Genomic DNA, 22,798 nt, shown 5'->3' with positions numbered 1-22,798 from the left:
CATGGTGAGATGCATCATGGGGAACTTGTATTGTGTTCTCATCTTTGAATTGTGGATATATAGTTGTGATTGATCTCAAAATGCTGCACACATTTTTCCTGAACTGAAGTTTAATCCATCGGGCACTAGTTAGAAATTGTTTATCATGCTGTTATCATATACAAGTTATCACCAGGCTGTATTTTTAGTCTTTCACAAAATTGTATGAAAAAAAAAATCTTAAGTTATGATTCTGTCAATCATCCATGCTGTTGAGTGCTGTGCTGTAACTGTTCCTCTTAACTCGTTTCAATTGGCAAACTGCCTCACCTTGCTTTCACCAGCCCATACCTTTGTAAACAGATTCCTCTTTAACCACTGCATCACGCATTTATCATAGTGCCAGATCACTGCTGCATCTCTCACCTGCCCTCCCTCTCCTCTGCCCTTTTGACCTCTAGTGTCCATTGGAGGTCACGGCTTAGGTAAGATGCTTGCACCACCAGCCACCTTTTCCAACACCTGTTGCTGTGTGTGTATCCTGGTCCTTTTGCTTGTTTTTGCATGTTTAGCTGACCCAGCATGTTCCCCTTATCGCTGCCTAGCTTGCAGTGCAATCTCACTGCATTGTTTTATTCGTTCTGTTCTACCTACCCTGGTTGTCCAAATATGAGAGGTGTTCAGCACAATCATGCTGACTGGCTTGTCGTAGCTGTTGCCCTGAGCCAACATGACATGATGCAAGACAAGTTGATGTCACCGATTCGGGCTTTTAAGGGTTTGAAAATGGAAAGCTTGAGATATTTTTCTACCTATTGGTTTCCATTAATTATGTGGAGGCTTTATTATCCCGACTTTGGGAAATGGTAAAACATCACACACTACTATCTTCCAGCTTCTACAATTTAAATACCTTCTCGGGACAACATGAACAAAAAAAAATCAGTCCACATGTTCCCAATATATTGAAGATTATCAGAATCACCTCCTCATCCCATGTTCTCAAGGAATCTTGAGCCTTGGGCAAGCAGAGAACTGACTTGGTCATTCAGATGTACAGCAAATTGAAACTTAACTTCAAGCCTCTGCAATCTGGGACTTTCAAAATGACGTATGATTGCTCACGAAGCCTGTCTCGCATGCGCCGTTTGTGTGTTTTCAGTGTCTCACTGCAATTTTAACTTGACGGTGCTCGGACAAAATCCAAGTCAAATTGTCTTTTTAACATAGTTTTCAACATTTAAATGAGAGAGTGGTAATTTCAAAGCGGTTAACCATAATTGTTGCGCCTCGATGCAAATCGGACTCACGAGTATACGAGAAATATCCGTGCATGCGAGGTGTCGAGTTCGTACCATTTTTTGTTCATGCAGGTGATAACACACACACACACACACACACACACACACACACACACACACACACACACACACACACACACACACACACACACACACACACACACACACACAATTTCTACTTCCACCAATGGATGCAAAAATCTAATATAATTTCTCTTGTGGCCCAAGAACCAACCAAGCGAACATGCATACATATTTATAACATCCCTCACAGCTCGCACTCCCCCCACCAACATGATGAATAGTAAATATCATTTTATAGGTTTATTTTTAACTCCCACTGTGCATCCACAAGCCCCAGATATGTCCTCCCCATTGGTGCTCAGAAGCACCCAATCCACATATACAGGCTTTGTGTATTTTCACATTGCGAAGGTGTCCTTTGTCGAAGAGTTGTAACTTATACTTGCTTGGTAATGACGCAGAGCATTGTCTTTCCAATTGCAAACGTCCATTAAATTAATGAACAAGCCTGCCCTGTTCACACAATGCATTCCTGCATGGTTCAAAGTCCATTCACCGGTGTCGTTCCGTCGGGGGTTTGGGTAGCACATGCTCGGCCACTCGGGCCTTTCACTGGTCCACACCGTCGGGAGTTTGCAGTGTGGGTAGCTGCCCTTACGGTGACCTGAGATGGTTCTCCAGGTCTTTTGTTGTGCAGAACCACACCCTTGCTCTCAGCTACTTTTCTAAGTATTTTCAGCTTCTTTTAGAAATTTTGTTTGCCATTTTCAGTAACAATAATTGGCGCACACACAGTATACTTTAGGGTTCCCTGAACACTGCTGTTTATTTAAAAAAAAAAAATTTGTATACCTTGTTGATGCTCGTGTGAGAGCAAACACACAATGCACAGCAAGGGGGGGCATGAGACAAGAGGAGTGGGAGTGGGAAGGACAAAACAGTGGGTAAGAGACATTCGCAGATCTGTGGAAGAGAGAGGGATGGGGTGGGGAACACAGGGAATACAAGATGGACACGACGGGGACTACGGGTTTCTGCGTATGTACACCAATCATTCTGGGGCAGATTGCGTCACTTTGAAAGTCCTGTATTGATAGGAAGCTTTCCAAAAACTGGCATTATGTTTGATGTTCAGTTCACCCAGAGCAGCCACCACGTTGCACTCAGACTGGGCTGGGTGAGGTCCCTCTTGGAGGGGAAAATGCTGTGAGGATTTCAACAAAACTAAAAAAGAAATGCCCATCATGAACAATGTGAATGGAGGAGTGCAGTGGAAATTGCACTTTGTTGGGAGATTTTGCTTTATTTGTTTATTTGGAATTGCATTTTGGTGAAACTTTGGCTTCATTAGAAAGTTATGTTGCAGACTCTCCACCCCGACCCATGCACCTTCCCCTCTCCAATGATGTGCTTGCCCCTAATTACAGCTGTAAATATTTTGTGACTAACCTATTTCCTGACTACCTTTTCCTTCAGCATGCTTGTTTCTTGTGGCAGCTGCAACGCTTACCAAAGTTTTGAGGTTCAATTGCATGTTATTGTGTTCTCTGGGCTGCCTTATTTGCAGCGATAAAGATTTGCAGGTTTACTCTTAATCTGGCAGCAATGGCATTGCCCTAACCTGTCCTTCGACAAATTACCATTACATTGTTAACCCTTCATATCCCCTAGCTATTCCATTTTATTGTTATTGTTGTGTTTGTGGACAGGTGGTGTCCCCAGACCCTCAATCCAAATTGGCGAGCAAACGGTAATCACAGTGGATGCGAAAGCAGCTGGAAAGGGCAAGGTGACGTGTCGAGTGTGCACACCTGATGGCGCAGAGCTGGACGTCGATGTAACTGAGAATCCAGATGGAACGTTTGATATCTTCTTCACAGCACAAGAGCCCGGGCCATACATCCTTGCTGTTCGCTTTGGAGGAGAACTTGTGCCTAACAGTCCTTTCCATGTTACGGTGTGTCCCATCAAATTCCGACTATCTTTACCTCTTCCTTTCGTTTTTCTGTGATTAAGATACAAGTTCCTGCCTTGCATAATACCTAATTTTTGGACAGATATTCGTTTGTGGTTGAAATTTTCTTGCATCAACTCTTGGATTCCTCATTTTCTCGCACTTCTTTCTCAAACACCTGTTGATGTTGCTGGTGTTCTACTAAAAGATGGGAATCACACAGGCTCTGTTCTGAAGATGTGCTGAAGATGGTGCCAACTTTCCTGCAGAGCTTTGTATTGCTATGCAGTTTGGTATTATAGCACCATCTGCAATAGCACCCTGTGTTTCTAATGACACCTCATGCCAGCAGGCCTCTGATGCCAACCCCGTAACGGAGCAGCCTCATGAAGGGGTGCAACGCCCGGCTCGGGCTGCCCATGATGCAGATGCTTTCCCACAACCGCATTCGGTACCTGTTTCCGTTTTACACAACACTGTCCCCCTGTCTTTTCTACATCTTACTAGAATTACTCCCTTTCTGCTTCAAAGAAGCATTTTACATTTTTGTATCCTTCACTCGAGGCTCATGGAAAAAGCGTTGAGCTCAAAACTTTCATTCCCTGGGTGACATATTTTCAAACACAAGGTATATGGCAGAGGTAGGATGTGGTTCTGCACCATGTGAAGGGTTTTAAGGGAGACAAGTATCGAAGCAAGGGATGTTGAAAAGCAAGAAGTGAGTAAAATCATAGTCCACATCATTTGGAAGAATCCATTCAATGTTAATAAAGGTCACATTACAGGTAAGGGTTTAGGAATAGCCTTTTAATTCTCCCATGCTTCTTGTATAACTTTTGTCATGGCTGGCACCTCATTTTTTTTTTTTACTTGCAAATTTGAAGATGCGCAAGGACTGTTTATTCGTTTCCTGAGTATTTGTCTGTCGGTCGTCTACAGGCCGCAATTCTACACCAATCTTCACAAAATTAAACCAACTGGTGAAGCTAGTCAAAAGCTAGTAGCTGATTGTTTTTGAGGTCAAAGGGCTAGGTCACAGCAAGGTAATGTTTCCTGACCAACTTTTTGAGAACTTTGTGCAGTCATTTTCGAGACTTCCAGTGTGCATCTCCACATTCTACTCAGCCAGCCATTTTAAAATCGGTGGTTGGTCGATAACTTCCGGTCAGCTATTTTCTCAAGTGATCAAGATCAAAAATGTGGACTTCAAGCTCAAATTTCTAAAATTGTCAATTTTCATCTGATTTAAACTTGAAATTTGAACAAGATTTGCATATTGGGTCACCAAAAAGAATGATCACTTTAGCCATTTTGATATGTCAGCGGTTTCCATGACAACAGTTTCATCCCATTATAATCAAATAGGACTTTTGTGACTTTATTATTGTCATACCTCAAATATATCAAATTGAAACTTACACAGCTTATTTATACATATGTGCAAACAATATGGTCAACATTAGTCAAAGTTCAAGGCCATCCAAAACCTGTAAAATGCAGATTAGGCCGCAGTTCGTTGATAAAACAGCCAAATTTTTTTATGCACAATATTCAATCATGTAAAACACTTGATCGGTCAATTTTATTAATTTTTTTTGAGGTCAGAGTTGTTTTTTTTTTAGGTCAGATAATAGTTGCCATGGAAGCAGCAATGGCCACTATTTTTTTTGGTTTGGATTTCGCAAGTATCGTACGATGCACATCCTTCTTGTGTTTATTTTTTTAGTAAGGGAATCTGATTTTCAAAACGCAATTACTAGGTAAGATTATTATCAAATTTTTCTTTGTATCGTTGTTGCTGAAGAAAAAAAAAATGCAAAATAAAAATTCTATCTATACATGAATTGGGTCATCAGCTGTTTTCAGTCTACTACTGGACAAAAGCCTCAGCATGTTAATTGCATGGCAGGTAATGGAATCTTACTTCAAATTTCAAAACTTGAGAATTACTCGTTAACATCATTATCAAATTTAACTTTCATCTTTGTTTATAAAAAAAAAACAAATGCAATGTTAAGCAGTAAATGCAACTTCAGTGCATTTCCAAGCACTTTCTGGGCAAGCAGCCATAGTCGATGAAAAAAAAAAAAAAAAAAATTTCATGTGATAGAACATTTGTAAAAGTTTAAAGATTAATGTTGAGGTTATTTGCGATTTTTTTTTTTATTTTATTTTATTTTTAGATTGAGTTACCAAGACTATCAAGTGGAATTGGGAACAGAATGAAAAATGGTTTGGCTTTATTTTCGTTCAATAAAAAAGTCAACAATCGCAAACAGCTCTTTGGCACAGGAGAAGTAGAAAGCCGGAAAAATCTGACAGACAGCACAGTTCAAAGCAGTTGGGTTTTTGAGATTTGTCCTTCATTTTTAGATGTTCTAAAAACAAGTAACACGCTCGGTCACCCTCCACCCCTCCCCCAACCCCCTTTCCCCATTCACCTTACACTTGAACCAGTCTGCTTCCACACCATGGGCTTTGCTTCCACTGCACGACTGACTGCGTGCCATCCACAGCCTGCCCCCCAGTAACTCACCGCCACTTTACAAGGTGCATGGCGTTGAAAGGGAATCACGCTACACTGTTTTCTCTTCAACTCATTCCTTTTCAGGCATCTTGCTGGTGGTGTACTGCATGGCAGTTGAAGTCATGTGACCTCTCTCACTCTTGCCCGTTTCCACGCTACTTTGCAGGAGGACAGCATATAATTTTATTTTGCCGTGTAATGCATCTTCACAGGCTGCTGGACTTGCTCCCATGAAATTCATTTTTTCCAATCTATCTGCTCCTTAAAGCACTGCTGGGTCTGTCACTTCCCTTGTCACTTTGTGCAGAGTACTGTGATGGTTTGTTGGAACTCACTGTATCCATTCCACTTGTTAAATACAGGGATGTGATATGACCGGTTTTATGCATTACCTTGTTGCATCTGAAGCCATATTAGCTGCCTCGTGAAAAGGAAATGCTTTAATTTTTAATGAACATGAACATTTTTATCAATCCACTCGAAATTTAACCATTTCAATGCTCTGCACAGGTTTCGCCTTCCGTAATTGTCACTTCATCTGTGCTTTGAAAAAATATTTTCTCTATAAACTCAAAATTAAAATAGTAGCTCTGGAGAATAGTTTGCCAAGAAATCCAAATTTTTTTTTTTTTGCCTTTTCCAAATTCACTTTTACCAATGAAAATAATTAATTTTTTTTTTGGAGACAACCCACAATGCTACAAATTGCTAATATTACCCATTTTGTGATCCATCATCAAATGCAGTTCTATGCACACCTGATTGAACCTAATCACTTTCGCAACTGTGCTTTGCGGAAATGTGAGATGATTGATGCTGATGTGATGCTTTGCAAAATCGTGTCATTTGTTTACCCGCTTGCCTTTGCCTGATTGTAAGCTTGCCTTTACCTGATGAAACAGGCAACAGAGGAGGCTATCGGCAGGGAACCACTCCGCCCTTTCAGTCTTATGATTCCATTTACTGTCCGTAAAGGGCACATTACAGGTAAGGGTTTATATTAAGAATAGCTTTTCAATTTCCACATGCTGCTTTATATAATTCACAGCTGGCACCTCGCTTGTTATAAAAGCTGGAAGCCCATTATTTTTGAAGTCAGTAGGTCAAAGTTCAAGGCCACATTGTCAATTTGCATCTGATTGACATGAAAAATGTGTGTGTGTATATGTATAGATATATGTATATGTATGTATATATATATATATATATATATATATATATATATATATATATATATATATATATATCCTGTGAATACGTCTATGTACTATTGGAACTTACTCTTCAGACCCATTTTGACCCCTCACATATTTAGACCCAATATACCCAGTGGACAATTTAGATGCACACCATGCAAACATTTCTCATCTTCTTTCAATAAACAGACTCTACTTTTTCAGCAAATAATGCAAAAACTCCACCCACTCAGAGGGTGGGTACTCTGCTTGTTTGAACATAATTTGTGTATTGGGTCACTGTATTGCTTCACCGATCAAAATCTGGAAGCCTATTGTTTTTGATGTCAAAGGGCCAATTGCCAAAGTCGCATAAATGACCAATTTTCATCTGATTGACTTGAAATCAGAACATGGTTTGCATATTTCATCACTGAATTTTCATGGAAAATCGGAATGATTTATTTAGCCGTTTTGACATGTCAATGGTTTCCATGACAACAATTTCACCCAATTACAATCAAATGGAACTTTGTATGATTTAATTATTGCCATACCTCAATTTTTCAAGATGTCCAATTGAAACTTGAACTGTTAATTTGTTTGTATGTGCATTATTTGTGTTCAGGTTGGTCAAAATTGGTCAAAGGTAAAGTTCAAAGCCATCCAAAACCTGTTAAACACTTCCTGGTTAGAAAATGTTTCAACCAAATTTGTTATGCTTAACAATCATTCATGTAAAACCCTTGATAAGTCAATATTTGAAATTGCTGCTGCCATGGCAACTATTTGTTTGGATTTTGCAAAATGCATGACCTCTTCTTTGTTTTTTTGTTTATTTATCAATGTTCCCCACCCCCTCCCCCCCCCAAAGAAAACTTTTTGCAACAATGGTTACCATGCCCAAGGAGTTACTGTAGCAGTGTCCAATAAGCTGACTCCAAAGATAATTGAGGTAACACCGGTCAATGAGCGTATTCTGAGACTAAGGATTCGTCACTCCTTGGGTGTCATTTCCCTGGTCACTGCATATGCTCCAACTGAGACGAGTGATCTCACCGTGAAGGACACATTCTATGCCATGCTCCAGTCTGTGGTTGATCAGTGCCCCAGGCAAGATACTCTTCTTGGCTTGGAGGATTTCAGTGCATCGACTGGAACTGATAGGGTTGGTTATGAGACATGTGTTGGTCCCCATAGGTCTGAAAATGTGAACCAGAAGAGCACCAAGTTCATTGACTTTGCAAGAAGTCGTGGACTTCGGGTGGCTGGTTCATGGTTTCAGCACCCACAGGATCATCACTGGACTTTGTGTTCTAACGCTGGTGATGTGGCAAAGGAGATTGACCATGTGATTGTTGATAGTAGCTGGAGGATGATCCAGACCTGCAGGGTCTACTGGAGAACTCAGTTTCTCAACACCAACCACAGGCTTGTTATAACAACTCTGAAATTGCAGCTTAAATCTGAGAGAATGGTACCATCGCAGTCTACGCTAGATCTTGGCAAGCTCAAGGATGAGAGGGAAGCTGAGGAGTTTGTGATCAGGCTGAGTCAGGATTTGAGTAGCCTGGATGCTTTGGGAAATCCCAAAGAGTTGTGGAGTACCTTCAATACCACCATCCTTGATGTTGCTGGTGGATTTCTTGGAACTCACCGTAGGGCGAAGAAGAATTTGGTCCATGGCATCGAGTGTCCCTTGAGACACAAGAGTCACAGGAACAGGCTTCATGGCAGAACTGAGCTGTTCAAAGAGTTGAGGCAAAAAACTGTACACGTGCTGAGGGAAGACAAGGAGGCCGATGTGTGAGGGGGTAGAGCATCACCTGTGGTCAAGTAATTCTCATCCTGCTTGCAGGGCAATTCACACATTGCGTTCCTCCAAGCCCATTCCTCGGTGCACTGCATTAAGAGCAGAGGGTGGTGGGCTCTTGACAGAGGAGTCCGAAGTGAAGGCCCGTTGGGCCAGTTACTTTGAGTGGCTATACCAGGCTGACCCACCAGCTGTTGAGTTGGATTTCGGGTGTCACTATCCCTCTTGCTCTTCCTCCAATCAACTGTGATCCACTTTGTTTGTGGAAACACAGGGTGCGGTGAACCGGCTGAAATGGGGTAAAGCTCCTGGGATCTGTGGCATCCCTGCTGAACTTCTCAAGGCTGGTGAAAATGCTGAACTCATCTCATTGCTTGCAGTTCTGTGATCTGCCTGGAACACAGGCATCATCCCAACTGACTGTAAGGGGGGTCTTGTTGTCCCTTTCTGGAAAGGGAAGGTTGATCGCCAGAATTGCAACAAATACGGAGGGATGATGCTGCTGCTCTCAGTGTTAGGAAAGGTCTTTGCTCGGATAATTCTTGATTGGGTTCGCCACCATCTGCGCGAGCACCAGTGACAGAGAGCAGTCAGGCTTTACACCAAAGAGGTCAATGATTGACCGTATCCTTGCTCTTCGTGTCCTCACCGAACGCAGACGAGAGTTTGTGCAGGGGCTGCTTGCAGCCTATGTTGATTTCTGTAAAGCATTCGATTCAGTGAAACAGGATGTCCTCTGGAGGATTCTCGGTCTTCGTGAGGTGCCACCAAAACTGATCAATCTGATGTCTGAACTCTACTTTCGTACTGAGAGTGCCGTGAGGTGTGGTGATACCATCTCTGACCTATTTCCAGTTGTTACTGGGGTTTGTCAGGGGTGAGTACTGGCCTTCACACTTTTCAGCACTTGTATGGATTGGATTCTGGGGAGGATGTCGGAGAGATCAAGCCGTGGTACATTGTTTGGGAATGTCAAGATCTCTGACCTTGATTTCGCAGATGATGCAATCATCTTTGTTCTGACTGGATATCCTTTTGGGGGCCCTCAAGGTGCTGAATGAGGAGTTGGAGCCACTGTGATTCTGGGTTTCCTGGGTCAAAACTAAGATCCAGGCTTTCAATGGCATCGGGAAGCTGCTGTCTTGTCTGTACCTGTTTGTGGTGAGGATGTTGAGGTCACTGAGAGATTGACTTACCATGGCAGTGATATTCATGTCTCCACTGGCTGAGTACCAGCGGTCAATTCTGGTGAACCACAAGAACTCAATTGTCCACTCGGGCAAAGTACGTCGAAAGAGAATCTTTACTTTCACATACATGGAGGGAAAAACACTAATGGTAAAGCATTCAATGATCTCCGCTAACAAGAATCCCGAAGCAATCCCTCTTGTTCTCATTTGACATCCAAATCATAGGAGGGTGATACATTTTGCAATTCAACTATGGGATAGGCACAAAGTGAAAGTTTGTAGTGTTATCAACCAGGTCAGCCTGTTTCCATGCAGCGAGCAAGACCTTTTTTCCTGGTAAGATATTCGTTTATCCTTATGAAGGTGAAAAGACTGTCGGGGAAAAGGGAAACTTTACAGACAGACAATTTGACTCCAGTACAAAAATTATATTTATAAAGTGCAAGAACAAGTGAATCTAATTGAGAATACATGATTATAATTATTTTTCTTCCACACAGTCGACGTGTGGGTCGGGCCTGGGGAGTCATGGATTCACTGGATCATGGGGTGTGGTGCTGCCGGTACCTGTGTAGGAGGACAAAAGTCCGAATTTTCAGGCCTCTGGTGCTTCCAGTCTTGCTCTACAGATGTGAGACTTGGACTCTTACCAGGGGCCTGAGATTGAGACTTGATTCCTTTGGTACCAGGTCTCTGGAGAATCCGTGGCTACCGCTGGTCAGACTTTGTGTCCAACGAGTGGTTGCTGAGAGAGATTCGAATGAGATTTGTTACCTGCATAGTCTGTGAGCATTAGTTGCGGCTGTATGGACATGCGGCTCGTTTTCCTGACGCTGATCCTGCTCATGAGATTCTCTCAGTGAGGGAGCATCGTGAGTGGAGGAGGCCAATGGGCCGACCACGTGCCTCGTGGTTGCAACATGTTGAGCAGCATCTTGAAGAGGATGGGGATGGGCCAAGCATCTGCCTGGGGGATGGCCAGATGGAGGCCCCTGGAGGACTGACAAAGTGGATGCAGTGACGTGCTCCTCTCATGCATGCTCCCATACCTGACTTTGTAGCTATTACTTGAGATTGGGGTACTTGCAATACTCGCCTGCTTTCCTTCTCCCTTTATCCTTTTCTACCTGTACTTAATTTAATCTTCACTGCTCGTTGCTCATATCAGGAGAGGTCCATATGCCGTCCGGCCGCAAGGCTGTCCCAGAGATTGCTGACAATGGAGATGGTACTTTGACGGTGCAGTATGCCCCTGTGGAGAAAGGCCTGCATGAAATGGATATCAAATATGATGGGAACCATATCCCAGGTATAACTTGCTCATGCTGACAAACAATACTTCCTTAACTTTTCATTTTTATCCTTTTCTTCTTTTTTTTTTCTTTCCCTTGAAGCATTTTTTTAAGATCGTTGTTTGACCTTGGTGATATTTTTCCAGCTGCTTCTGCCAATAATTTTTTTTTTAATTGATTACTTTTGTTCTTCCTGGTTAGAGGAAAGGTGGGGCAAGATGACCTCATTCTCACAGTCTGGATTGCAGCAAAAGAAAAATGCTCAGGATACTAAATTGAAGAACTGAGGAGGATCTGTATTAAAGGGAAAAAGGGAGTGGTTCGGTAGAGTTTGGAGAGAAGGATTCACCTTTCCAACCTTTCCTGCTATCAGTGTTTCTTCAACCTTATTCCACCCTGTCAAAGGACCAAAATATTTAAACCGATTGTCTCATTTAAAAGAAAAAGTAGAATTATTTTGGAGAATAATATACTTGATATTCCATCTCTACTTCAAAATCATAAATATGTTTGCTTTTCTGCAATGACTTGTGCATAGCTGCATGCTGTCTTCGATTCGCTGTCGTGGTCTCACAATTGAGTAACACAAAAAATATTCCACTTATTTTGCTTGCACATACACAAGTAACATCAGTACCACCCTTCTCCCCCACCCAAACCTCTTCTGCATCTTTTTTTTACCTTGCCCCATTTATTTTTGAGCAGGCAGTCCACTGCAGTTTTATGTTGATGCAATCAACAGTGGACACGTAACTGCATATGGGCCAGGTCTTACGCACGGGACCGTCAATCAACCAACGCACTTTGCAATCGATACAAAGAATGCTGGGGAAGGTGAGCTTATTGGTTGTTGAGCTAAAATTGGCTTGTTTGGTGTTCCCATATTAGCATTTACCTATGACCCCAGATTATAAATCTCAGACTATTGACTTATCCATTGTCAGTTAATGTCCTTCCACTGCGTGTTATATGTATAATGCACAAGGGCCTTTGAGGATGATCCCAAAAGTTCTGTGATCACTTTTGTAGCATTTCAATTTGAAGGTCTATGTGACCACAGAATAATATGTACAGTGTACTATCTAATTTTACAGGTTGTCCACAAATTACCGTTCCAAATATAAACTGGAATAAAAAACCAAAAATGAAATGATGATGCAGTTTCCTGCATGTACATACATTTTTCGAAGTTTTATTGTCTAGATTAGGGAAGATCATCATTGGTACACTTCTATATGAGCAGCCCTTGTCACACATAGCATGACAAGGAGGTACTCTATCTCCTTACAGCTTTGGTTCAGCATTCCTGTATTTATGGTCTCGATTACAGTTCTCATCCTCTTCCTCAGATCCACAATATCAGTAACCCTACTTTAGTACACAGTCCCTCACATAACTGCAGAGAAAAAAATTAATCCGAGGGTTTATGTCCAGCAAACATGGTGGTCACAGGATTGAATCATTGCACCAAATCGATCGATCATTGAGGAAACCGCGTACTATTAGACTCTATTGTTGGGAAGCTTCATCCTGCAAGTCGATGATCTCTGGTTGAAGGTACGCTAACTGCAGGAGTACAAAGTTTTCCACCATGTGGAAGTAATTGTCAGACTTTATCATGGCTTCAGCAAAGGGGAATGGCCCATTGACTTGGTCATGCAATACGACTCACCAAACGTTAACATTTGAGTTGTTGCAATGAAGTTCTCGGACCTCATGGGAAGGATCAGAGCCCCAAATCCTGATGTTTTGTCCATTGACCTTCCCCAAAATGTAGAAAGTTTACTCGTCTGCAAAGAGCACACATTGTAGGAATCTGTCATTTTCATCTGAGCATTCCAAAATGTCCACCGCAAAACCATATGCTCTGTGCAGTCATCTGGCACGAGTGCATGCACCAGCTGAATCTTGTACGCACACAGCCATAGTCATGCGTGCAATACTATGTATTATTGAGCGAGTTAGCCGCAGCTCCCTAGCAGCAGTCCGAATGGACTTCTGGGGACTGCACTTGAACGTGTTCAACATCTTCACCGCTTGTGCTTGGTTGGCCTGTGCCCTTCAACCGCAGCATGCTACCAATCTCCATAAACCTTTTGTGCCACCCACGAAGTTTTCTGCGACGGTGGCTGCCTTCCATAGGTTCCTGAAGTTTTGTTGAACCTGTGTAGCCGATTTGATCTCCATTAACTAGGTAACACAATGCACTTTTTTGTTGCGAGTGTCATTCACAGGAGACTCGTGGAAAGGAAAAGAAAGTCAATAAAACTCCGATAAATGTTTTCACATACAGCAAACCACATTGTTATCACATTTCATTTTTTATTATTATTATTGTGGTTTGAATTTGGTAATCCATGGATTCCCTCTATTTTGACAAGTCAGGTGAATATAAAGTTTCTCACGCTATTTGCTCTGTTTTGGGACTCAAAATAATGGCATCTAGTACCAAGGGTATGACCATAACAGCTTATCTGATTTAAAAATACAAAATAAAAAAGTCTGAGCTCCTTTGAAAATCGTGGTGATGCAGAATAAATTTTGGAAGAAAAATAAAATAAAATCCACCAACCTTGGAGATGTGTATTGTATCCACCGAACTTGATAGTTATCCACAAAATGCATCTGAGAGGGTAGAATAATGTGATATGAATAATGTTTGTCAATTAGTACTGTCTGTCATGTCATTAGGTGTGACAACTTGGATTCCCTATGTACAGTACACAAATCTAACTTTGATGACAAAAAAAAGTATGAAATGGAAACTTATCTGTATATATTTCTCTCTTGGATCATTGGAATAATTTTCTTTGGAAAGAGGTTGATTATGATGATGATTTTTCCTTTCATGGATAAGGTTAATGAACGTGTAAGTTTGGCAACAAGAGGTGCACGAAGTAAAGTGAAAAGGTAAAAGTGACCACGAAGCTCAGACTTGGAGATGTTAACATGAAGTGAGTTCACAAATGATCACATGCAACTTTTTGCAGGAGGCAGACTATTGAGATGGAAAGTGTGTATAGTCCTGCAGCATAGTCTGATATTTCAGATCAATTGTTCAAATTTGCATAAAAGCACCAAAATTGGAACACATGTAGAATAATGTATTCCAAACAATTCTAGATATGGAGCCACCCGAGATTGTGCCTTGGTCAGCTTCGGCGACCATTTTCCAAAATGGCCGCCATTCTACTTTAGCAAAATTGGCTATATGCTCTTATTTTCTTATTGTATTCGTGATAAATATAAGGAAAGTGTAAAATTCAGTAAATTGACCATGAAAAGGCATATTCAAATATTATGAGCCAGTATTTTTGGTAAAAAAGCCATTATTTGATTTGTAAATTGCTGCTCTCCTGAAACTTTTCGCTGAAAAGTACCTATTATTGCCTGGAGAACAAGAGTCAAATGATATTCATCACATTCAACCGGTTTGGAATCAACAAAAATTGCATTATAAATTACATACTTTACTCTATTTTGAAAAGGGAACTGATAATCGTGATAATGACAAACTCAGAAAATGTACTCAAATTATTGCACACTTCACTTTGAAGCAGCTACGGTTTACTGTCTACTACCATTCTACCAGGACACGTGGTACACACATACATCAGTCCAGTACAATATGAGTTTCTGAGCTCAAGTATACTGGCTCTGGATCAAGAAGTCAACACTTTTACAAGCAATGCGACTTTGCATTTGCACATTCTAAGCTAGGCCAATATCTCAATCTGTGTCTACTGCATCTGTCTACTGGCATTCTCCTTCACAAGCACACAGTCCAGTGCATTGCAGATTAGCCTTCTTGCATTTGCAGCGGTTTCTACAGCCTTTTTTGCAGCTGCACGACACCAGCTCGAAGCAGCTTTTTGAAACCTCAAGGAGTGTGGTCCAGAGCGGTTCGTAGGACCCATCCTCTCTTTGCCGCCAGCCCCAGATTGTTGGTGATGGAAGCACAAGTTGAGGGACCAAGACCTGCCCCCAGACATAGCCACCCTGGAAGACTGATCTCTTCACATGCTGTTCCAAAGCATCGTAGGTAGGTGGGATGCGCTGGACGGAGTTCCTCTTGGCGAAGAGTTTCTTTCTGGCCTCGTTGACGTCCGTATATGGACTGGTGTGGTCATAGAGGAGCACCACAAACATTTTAATGCAGTGCAATGTGTCATCCTGGATGTTGACTGGCATGGTGGTCAGGGTCACAAGAGAATCTGTCAGTTCTGGAAACGAGTTCCATGTGGCCCAGGCAGATTTCTTCCCATGCCGCATGAATGCTGATACCGTGTTGCATCCGGTCATGGCATGGAAGACAGGGAGGGCACGTGCCTTCTGTGGACCAAGGGAGGCAGCTATTTCATGGGCAGGGATGTAGCGGTAGTTCGTACCCATCCCAAAGGCAATCCAGAGGTCATCCATGCATGGTAGTGCCTGGGCTACCATTACCGCCAAGACGACGACGTCGGTGTAATACAACTGTGTTGTATTAAAACGAAGCATGCATCGTTTATGATAGACAGCTTTGTGAGCAACCAGTGCGGCCTCGATGCCCTCTCCTTCATCAAGTCTATCAAGCTGCAGCGTTCTGGGTAGTAAGCCCAACTCTCCAAACTGCATGAGATTCCCAGCCAGTGTCTTGTACCCACTCCCTCTGTTTGGGCGTTTCGTATTTTCTGGGCAAACAAGGGACTCTGCTGTGTCCTCCTGGCATATGGCACACAGTTCCCAGTTTGTGTTGGATGGGCCAACAGACGCACGGTCCATGGAAGAATGCACAAGCTGGAACTTCTTTGACATGCTCACTCCCGCTCGTGTTGACTCCGCTCCTGATGATTATCACTCCATATTCTGCAAAGACACAAAACACCTTGTTACCACACTAATGCTACTTACTACTATGACGACTACACCAATATTACCAATTACAACACCACTTCCACCACTACCACCACCACAACAAAATACTTCTGAACCTGTCACTGATGCTGTGTGCAAAAATGGATTTTCCCATAAAAATGACCATTTTTCCCGAATACAATGGTTGGAAATATAATAAATCAACACAAATGACATTTGTATTGTTTCCCTTTGTAAATGCACAACACATGGAGTATTTATCACCTCTGAGAAACCTACAAAGAGAATAACAATGACAGATATCCCATGTTGTTAAAGTAGCATGGCGGCCATTTTGGAAAATGGCCGCCAAAGCTGACCAAGGCAAAATCTCGAGTGGCTCCATATCCAGAATTGTTCAGAATACATTAGTCAACATATGTACCAATTGTGATGCTTTATGAAAAGTCGAACAATTGGTTTGCTATGCTGCAGTACTAGTAGGGCCAAATGAAAGTGGTCGAAGGCCATGATGCTTCTGACATCTGACTTATTTGCAGTGATAGAGAAGGCGCTTTAATGGTTCTACTTGAGGATGGGAAGTGCTAATGTGATGCAGAGCTTTCACCATCACCACCACCACCACCACCACCACATCAAGCAGAATAATAGATGCAGCAGTCATGGTCCACAATGCTGAACACTGCTCCAAATGTACTCGATACAAATGCTTTGTGAGGTTGCTTAGTTTGCAGGAGTGAAAATTTTCTGCTTACATTATTTTTGATGTCAAAACTTGAGAATAACTTTACTCTTATCTCCAGGATTTAGACGCTTATTGTTTTCTGCACAGGTGGTTTGTCTTTGGCGGTGGAGGGCCCATCCAAAGCCGAGATAACGTGCACGGACAACAAAGATGGTACGTGCTCTGTGTCCTATCTGCCGACGGCACTAGGAGACTACAGCCTTGTCGTCATGTTTGATGACGAGCATATCTCTGGGAGTCCCTTCACTGCCAGGATCACTGGTATGTCTCATGTGCTCTGTGGGATGTTCAAAAACATGTGATGCTCACAATATGCAAAATGTGTTCACACCTAAAAGTTGTTTCAAAAAAAAGCCAAAGTTTTCACAGGCAAGATGTACGTATGTGCATATAGAACTTAGTCCATCAGTTTTGGACTCGATCAACCTTTTAGGACCACTGATTAGTCGCATGAATTAAATCTCTGAACTTGGTGTTACTCACAATCTAAGAGTGAGAACTACTGTGTTGGCAAGAGGAATGCATGATCAACAACCATGCCATCTCACAATGCCAACTAGTTTGTTACCTGGCCCACATTAATATTTCATGTGAATGCTAAAACTTTACTCCAGATCCAAAGTCTTTTGAATTAATGGGGCGTTTTTAATACAGAGCTGATAAGATAGTGTAGTTTGGACAGAAAACGCGTACAGGACAGAGACATTGGTTACACATCAGTAATTTTACATTAATTGCAAGGACTTGAGTGGACAATGGACAAAATACATAAAGTATATGGAATTTGAACCTGGGTGATTTATTACGAACACAGCTCAAGATGTTCTCCTGTATAAAAATAATTAAAAAAAAAATACATTAGCATATTGTTTTACTAAATACATCTAATACTTGTGTACTGAAAAGCTAAAACATTGGCATACCTTGAACTATCTTGAGTCTCTCATTTCTCAATTTTTAATGCTTCTCCTAATGCCGCTGTCACACCTGTGGCTAAACAACAGTTGAAAGTCAGGTTCTCAAATCAAATATTTGTTTGACATCCTAAGGTTGGTTTTTTTGAACTCACAGAATATGTATTGTGTACCAGGAGACAAATCTTTGAGGACTTCTCAGCTGAACATGGGTGGTTGTCAGGACATCGCGCTGCAGGTCCTGGAGAACAACCTGAGCCAACTGTCAGCCACCATCACCTCTCCATCTGGTCATGAGGAGCCTTGCTTGCTGAAGCGTTTGCCCAGTGGACACATCGGTAGGGTGGAATGCTTTGGTGCCAATTCAGGAGCTCAATGTTTAGTCACGACTACCTGAGCAATCAGTTGCACAAGCAAATTGCTCTTGCTTGCACATGACTGCTCTGTTGCTATTTGAGCAAGTAGTTCCTGCATTTGGGTGATTAGGATTCCAACAACAACAAAAAAAATCAAAGTTCACAATTTTGTTACTAATATAATACATCACTGCAAATTGCTCCAATTGCTCAAAAGGAGAGCCTATCTCTGTTGCATATTAAATGTGGAAATCATCCTTGATCAACTGATACCTGTCCATGGTCACTCGTTTAAATAACCTTTCAATTTCCAAAAGGTACATTGACTAATTAGGCGATTAGCCATTGTGTGAATGGTTTTTGGAAACGCCCATATACAAACGATGAGCAATCAATTGTTCAGATGTGGACCTGGCTGTGTATTTTTTTTTTCGGATTAAAAAGGAGAACAAACGCATGTCATTGCAGGTGTATCTTTTACACCCAAGGCTGTGGGTGAACACTTGGTGAATGTGAAAAAGAATGGGCACCACGTGACCAACAGCCCCTTCAAGGTGATGGTGGGTGCGTCGGAAATTGGAGATTCTGCAAAAGTAAAAGTTGCTGGGCGTGGCCTACAGGAAGGAAAGACCTTCGAGATGTCATATTTTACAGTGGATACACGTGATGCTGGTGAGTGGTCTTGATGCCAATTTCTCATTTCTTCTGAATATTTTTCTTTGTCTTTCATATTGTTCTCCACCAATATCACATTTCAAATTTTACTTCCTTTATTTTTTCTTTTACATTTGATCACACCGTTCTATATAAACGCTCTGTTGAACAGAATGACTTGTTTAGATGAGGCCTCAAAAATGTTGATTGACCTCTATTATTGGATACAAACTCCAAATTTTGTCATCTAAACTGTTGATTTTTGATAGGTTATGGTGGGTTAAGCCTCGCCATCGAAGGCCCAAGCAAGGTTGATATCAACTGTGAGGACTTGGAAGATGGAACATGCCGCATATCTTATTGCCCTATGGAACCAGGAAACTACATTGTCAGCATCAAATTTGCTGATGAGCACGTGCCAGGTGCACATTTAATTTGCTGATGGTTTTGTCATTGGAAAAACTCGTATTGTTTTGAAAAGAGCTAAAGACTAATAATTTCAATTTGATGACCATTGGTCTGTGATTTCCAGGCAGCCCATTTAGTGTGAAGGTGACTGGGGAGGGGCGGTTGCGTCAGATGGTGACACGAAGGCAGCGAGAGCCTTCTGTTGCATCTGTGGGCAGTGTTTGTGATGTGACCCTCAAAATTCCAGGTCAGTGTTTTGTCATGTGACTTCATTGCATCTTCACAGGACTTAAGTATCCTGGAGGAGCTCGTACATTAATTTGATTAATTTGGGGACGTGAGTATATAATCCTCTCCTTTACATTCCCATCGCATTATTAGTCTCATCTTGACCTTTTTCTTTTCTTTTTTTTTTCAAATTTCTTCCATCCTCAACATTCTTGTCAAAAAAATTATCTTGATTAATACACCCTCTTCTTTTGCATATTACATATGGAAATTATCCTTGATCAACTGATACCAGTCCATCGTCACTCGTTTAAATCGGCTTTCAATCTCAAAAAGGTACCTTGACTAAAATTAGGTGATTCGCGATTGTGTGAATGAGTCATGGAACTATTCCATTGATGCCACTGAAGATCTTTTTATTACTTACGAAATCTAAAGATTTCGTAAGTATATTGATGACTTCCGTCCTCTGTTTGTGTGTTTGTTTGTGTGTTTGTTTGTGTGTTTGTTTGTGGGCACGATAACTCGAACGGAAGAAGCTACCAATGTCAAATTACACCACGTGATTCAGGAGGGCGATGGCTAGTGCTGATTAGATTTTGGTCAAAATCAGTCAAAGGTCAGGTCACAGTGAGGTCAAACATAATTCCGTAAATTCATGTAGAGAAATGGAGTATTTTTGCTTTGCTCAACGTTACGAGTTCGTTTTAACTTCGATTTCAATTTTGTCTTCGGTTTTTGTGATCGCTTAGGACACTTAAAACTCGGTTGTCGAAATTCTGGTAAAAATCGGATGTTTTGGAGACGTTTTAAGATTGTATAAAAAATATTTCACTCGCGCGTCACTTGTCATGTGGTGCAGTGCGCTCGAGCAGACGCATCGTTGAGTCACGTAAAGGTTTTCCGTGTGCACGCTGACGGTGTTTTCGATAGAGATGGTGTTTAAAAGTCATTTTTATCCCAATAAAGGTTATCCTCGCATGCCTGACTCGCTGAGCCGTCGGATTATGTAAAGATTGTTGGTGGATGGCTGAATATTACGGTTTTGTGACTTTAATAAAATAATATAAAATAATTGCGTGGAGAAATGGAGATTTTTGCTTCGGTCGACGTTACGATTTTTGATGGTTTGGTACAGAATTATCGTAGAAACTTCTGGTTTGCATCGCTACCTTCTCTAGAGACAGCTTTTATTAGACAAGGTGAGAGGTCAAGTTGATGATTTCGTAAGTACCAGTCTATGACTGCTTGTTTATTTATTTTTCCTGCTGTCTTACTGAGTGTTGATATAGCTGTCTTTGAAGAAGAAAGCACACATCGCCAATGGGAAGAGAAGACCAAGTGTATTACTAAAAAGTATCAAATGCTTGAAACTGTTGACCTTCGTTGTCATGCGAGTTTATTTCTTAGGCTTCCTCCATTTGTGGTCTTGTTTCGAATCCAGCTGCTAACCTTTGTGCCCTCTGCCTCTCCCACCTATATTTTCCTTCTCCTTCCTACCGCTGTGCTTGCTGTACTCAGGCATATGGAGGTAAGGTGTGACGTGTGCCGATGTTGCGAACTTTGCTGCTTTTAAAATCTAACCAATGCCCCTCTCACTCTGCTTTATTCTCTTCCTGATATTTTTCTTCACAGCTTCTTAAAATGGCTCGTCAAGTCCGATTTATGAGAGAAAAATATTCCACTCTTGATCTTTGCTTCAACCACTCTAAGAAGCAAGAGAGTTTTGAGTTTTCATCTTTTGGTGATAAAGTTTAAAAAAAAAATACTGGTCTTTACAAAAAGAACCCAATATAAGTTTTAAAACATTACTTAATTTTTTTTCAATAAAAATGTGTACATAAAAAACATTCAGGATAAATTGTCCAAGGAGCAGAATGAAACGCTGAAAGTCCAGACAGTTAATATTACGTAAGATGATTGTTTTGCTTCATGTTTGCTTGTACCAGAAATCGACAAGGCGGACCTGTCAGCAGAAGTGACAAGCCCATCAGGGCATGTACAACCAGCCGAGATTAAGGATGGTGGTGATGGAACTTACGGTGTCCGCTTCGTTCCGGTTGAAATCGGCCCACACTCTGTTAGCGTCAAGTATCGTGACAGGCACGTCCCAGGCAGTCCCTTCCAATTCACTGTTGGACCAATGGGTGAAGGAGGACCCCACAAAGTGCGTGCTGGTGGTCCAGGACTGGAGCATGTGGAAACGGGAATACCTGGTAAGTATGGCAAAAGTTTTCCTATACCCTGTTATACTTAATCTTTCATGTACTCTTCCTCACAAACTGTCCTTATGCTCCTACCACGATATTATTTTGTAGCTGAATTCAGCATTTGGACGAGGGAGGCTGGGGCAGGTGGTTTGTCTATCGCTGTCGAGGGTCCGAGCAAGGCGGACATTTCATTTGAGGATCGCAAGGATGGTTCCTGTGGGGTCTCCTATGTTGTTGAAGAACCAGGTGGGTGGTTGTAAGGGTAAAATGTGGGGTCATGAGAGTAAAAGGTGGTTTTTAGGGGTAAAAACTGGGTGAAAATTTTGTTGGCAACAATACCGTCGATTTTAACTTTGTGCTTTTTCAAAAAGTATAAATGTACAGGTCTTTTCAAACTTTGACAGTTCTTATGGAACATTTCAGTTTTTGAAGAAGATTGTCTTATTGTTAACACTTTGCCAAATCCCTACTTTCCTTGCACACAGGTGACTATGAGGTGTCGGTGAAGTTCAATGATGATCATATTCCTGAAAGCCCCTTCCTAGTGCCGGCCGTCGCCTGCTCCGACGACGCACGACTCCTCACCGTCGCCAGCCTTCAGGTGAGGCACAAGAGGAGCGTTTGTGTGGCTCGGCATACCACATTGCCGCCTAGCCCAGCACAAAATACCCAAAACAAAACCTCCTCACCTGCCTCATCCTCTTAGCTGGCTTTTGTTTGTTGCAGTTCCACAGCCAATGTGCAAAGTATCATTTCTCTTCTTTTTTTTTTATCTTCTGGAGAAAATTAAAAGCTTGCAGTACTTCTCCAACGAGGAGACAATTCTTTGTTATCCTCTACCTCTTTCACTTTTTGCTTCTTGCTCTTCCATGGATGGGATTTGGCAGGTGAATGAGGGTTGGGAGACAGGGTTTTCTGGATGTATCGAGGGAGAATCTGGTGATTTGTGCTGCTTGCAAACGCTTCTCTGGTGTCTCAGGCCGAGGCGGGTGATTGGGCTCTGGTATACAAACAATATTCGATGCTAGACTTTCGTTTATTGGACCACATGGTTGAAGTTTCCAGTTTCAATACAATGCACAAGAGTAGCAACTTCATCAAAAACACAATGGTGGGGAAAAAAATAACTGCTGATAAACTTTTGCTAAAGTTGTTGGAAACTACTCTGGCT

The 22,798-nt window shown here is 41.8% G+C and overlaps 1 protein-coding gene across 2 annotated transcripts in view; it reads left to right on the top strand.

Moving 5' to 3' along the window:
• Positions 1-201: 201 nt before the first annotated feature.
• The window catches only part of LOC147018060 (filamin-A-like), a 42,729-nt gene continuing 20,132 nt past the window's right edge, over positions 202-22,798 (top strand). Inside the window, exons 1-14 of one of the 2 annotated variants that reach the window (XM_085897354.1) lie at positions 202-464; positions 3,014-3,261; positions 3,611-3,709; positions 6,688-6,772; positions 11,132-11,272; positions 11,961-12,089; positions 16,945-17,118; positions 17,948-18,109; positions 18,596-18,799; positions 19,051-19,203; positions 19,314-19,436; positions 21,367-21,633; positions 21,736-21,873; positions 22,113-22,228. In XM_085897354.1, coding sequence (XP_085753480.1) covers positions 6,736-6,772; positions 11,132-11,272; positions 11,961-12,089; positions 16,945-17,118; positions 17,948-18,109; positions 18,596-18,799; positions 19,051-19,203; positions 19,314-19,436; positions 21,367-21,633; positions 21,736-21,873; positions 22,113-22,228 — 1,644 coding nt within the window. In that variant the 5' untranslated portion in view covers positions 202-464; positions 3,014-3,261; positions 3,611-3,709; positions 6,688-6,735. The remainder of the gene's footprint in view (positions 465-3,013; positions 3,262-3,610; positions 3,710-6,687; positions 6,773-11,131; positions 11,273-11,960; positions 12,090-16,944; positions 17,119-17,947; positions 18,110-18,595; positions 18,800-19,050; positions 19,204-19,313; positions 19,437-21,366; positions 21,634-21,735; positions 21,874-22,112; positions 22,229-22,798) is intronic. The other variant, XM_085897355.1, reaches the window with a different exon arrangement.

This window comes from Eptatretus burgeri, chromosome 10 (genome assembly GCF_056783735.1).
Source record: "Eptatretus burgeri isolate ZD-2024b chromosome 10, Ebu_testis_v1, whole genome shotgun sequence".
NCBI classification, from domain to species: domain Eukaryota; kingdom Metazoa; phylum Chordata; class Myxini; order Myxiniformes; family Myxinidae; genus Eptatretus; species Eptatretus burgeri.
This window is presented reverse-complemented; position numbering and strand designations above follow the sequence as displayed.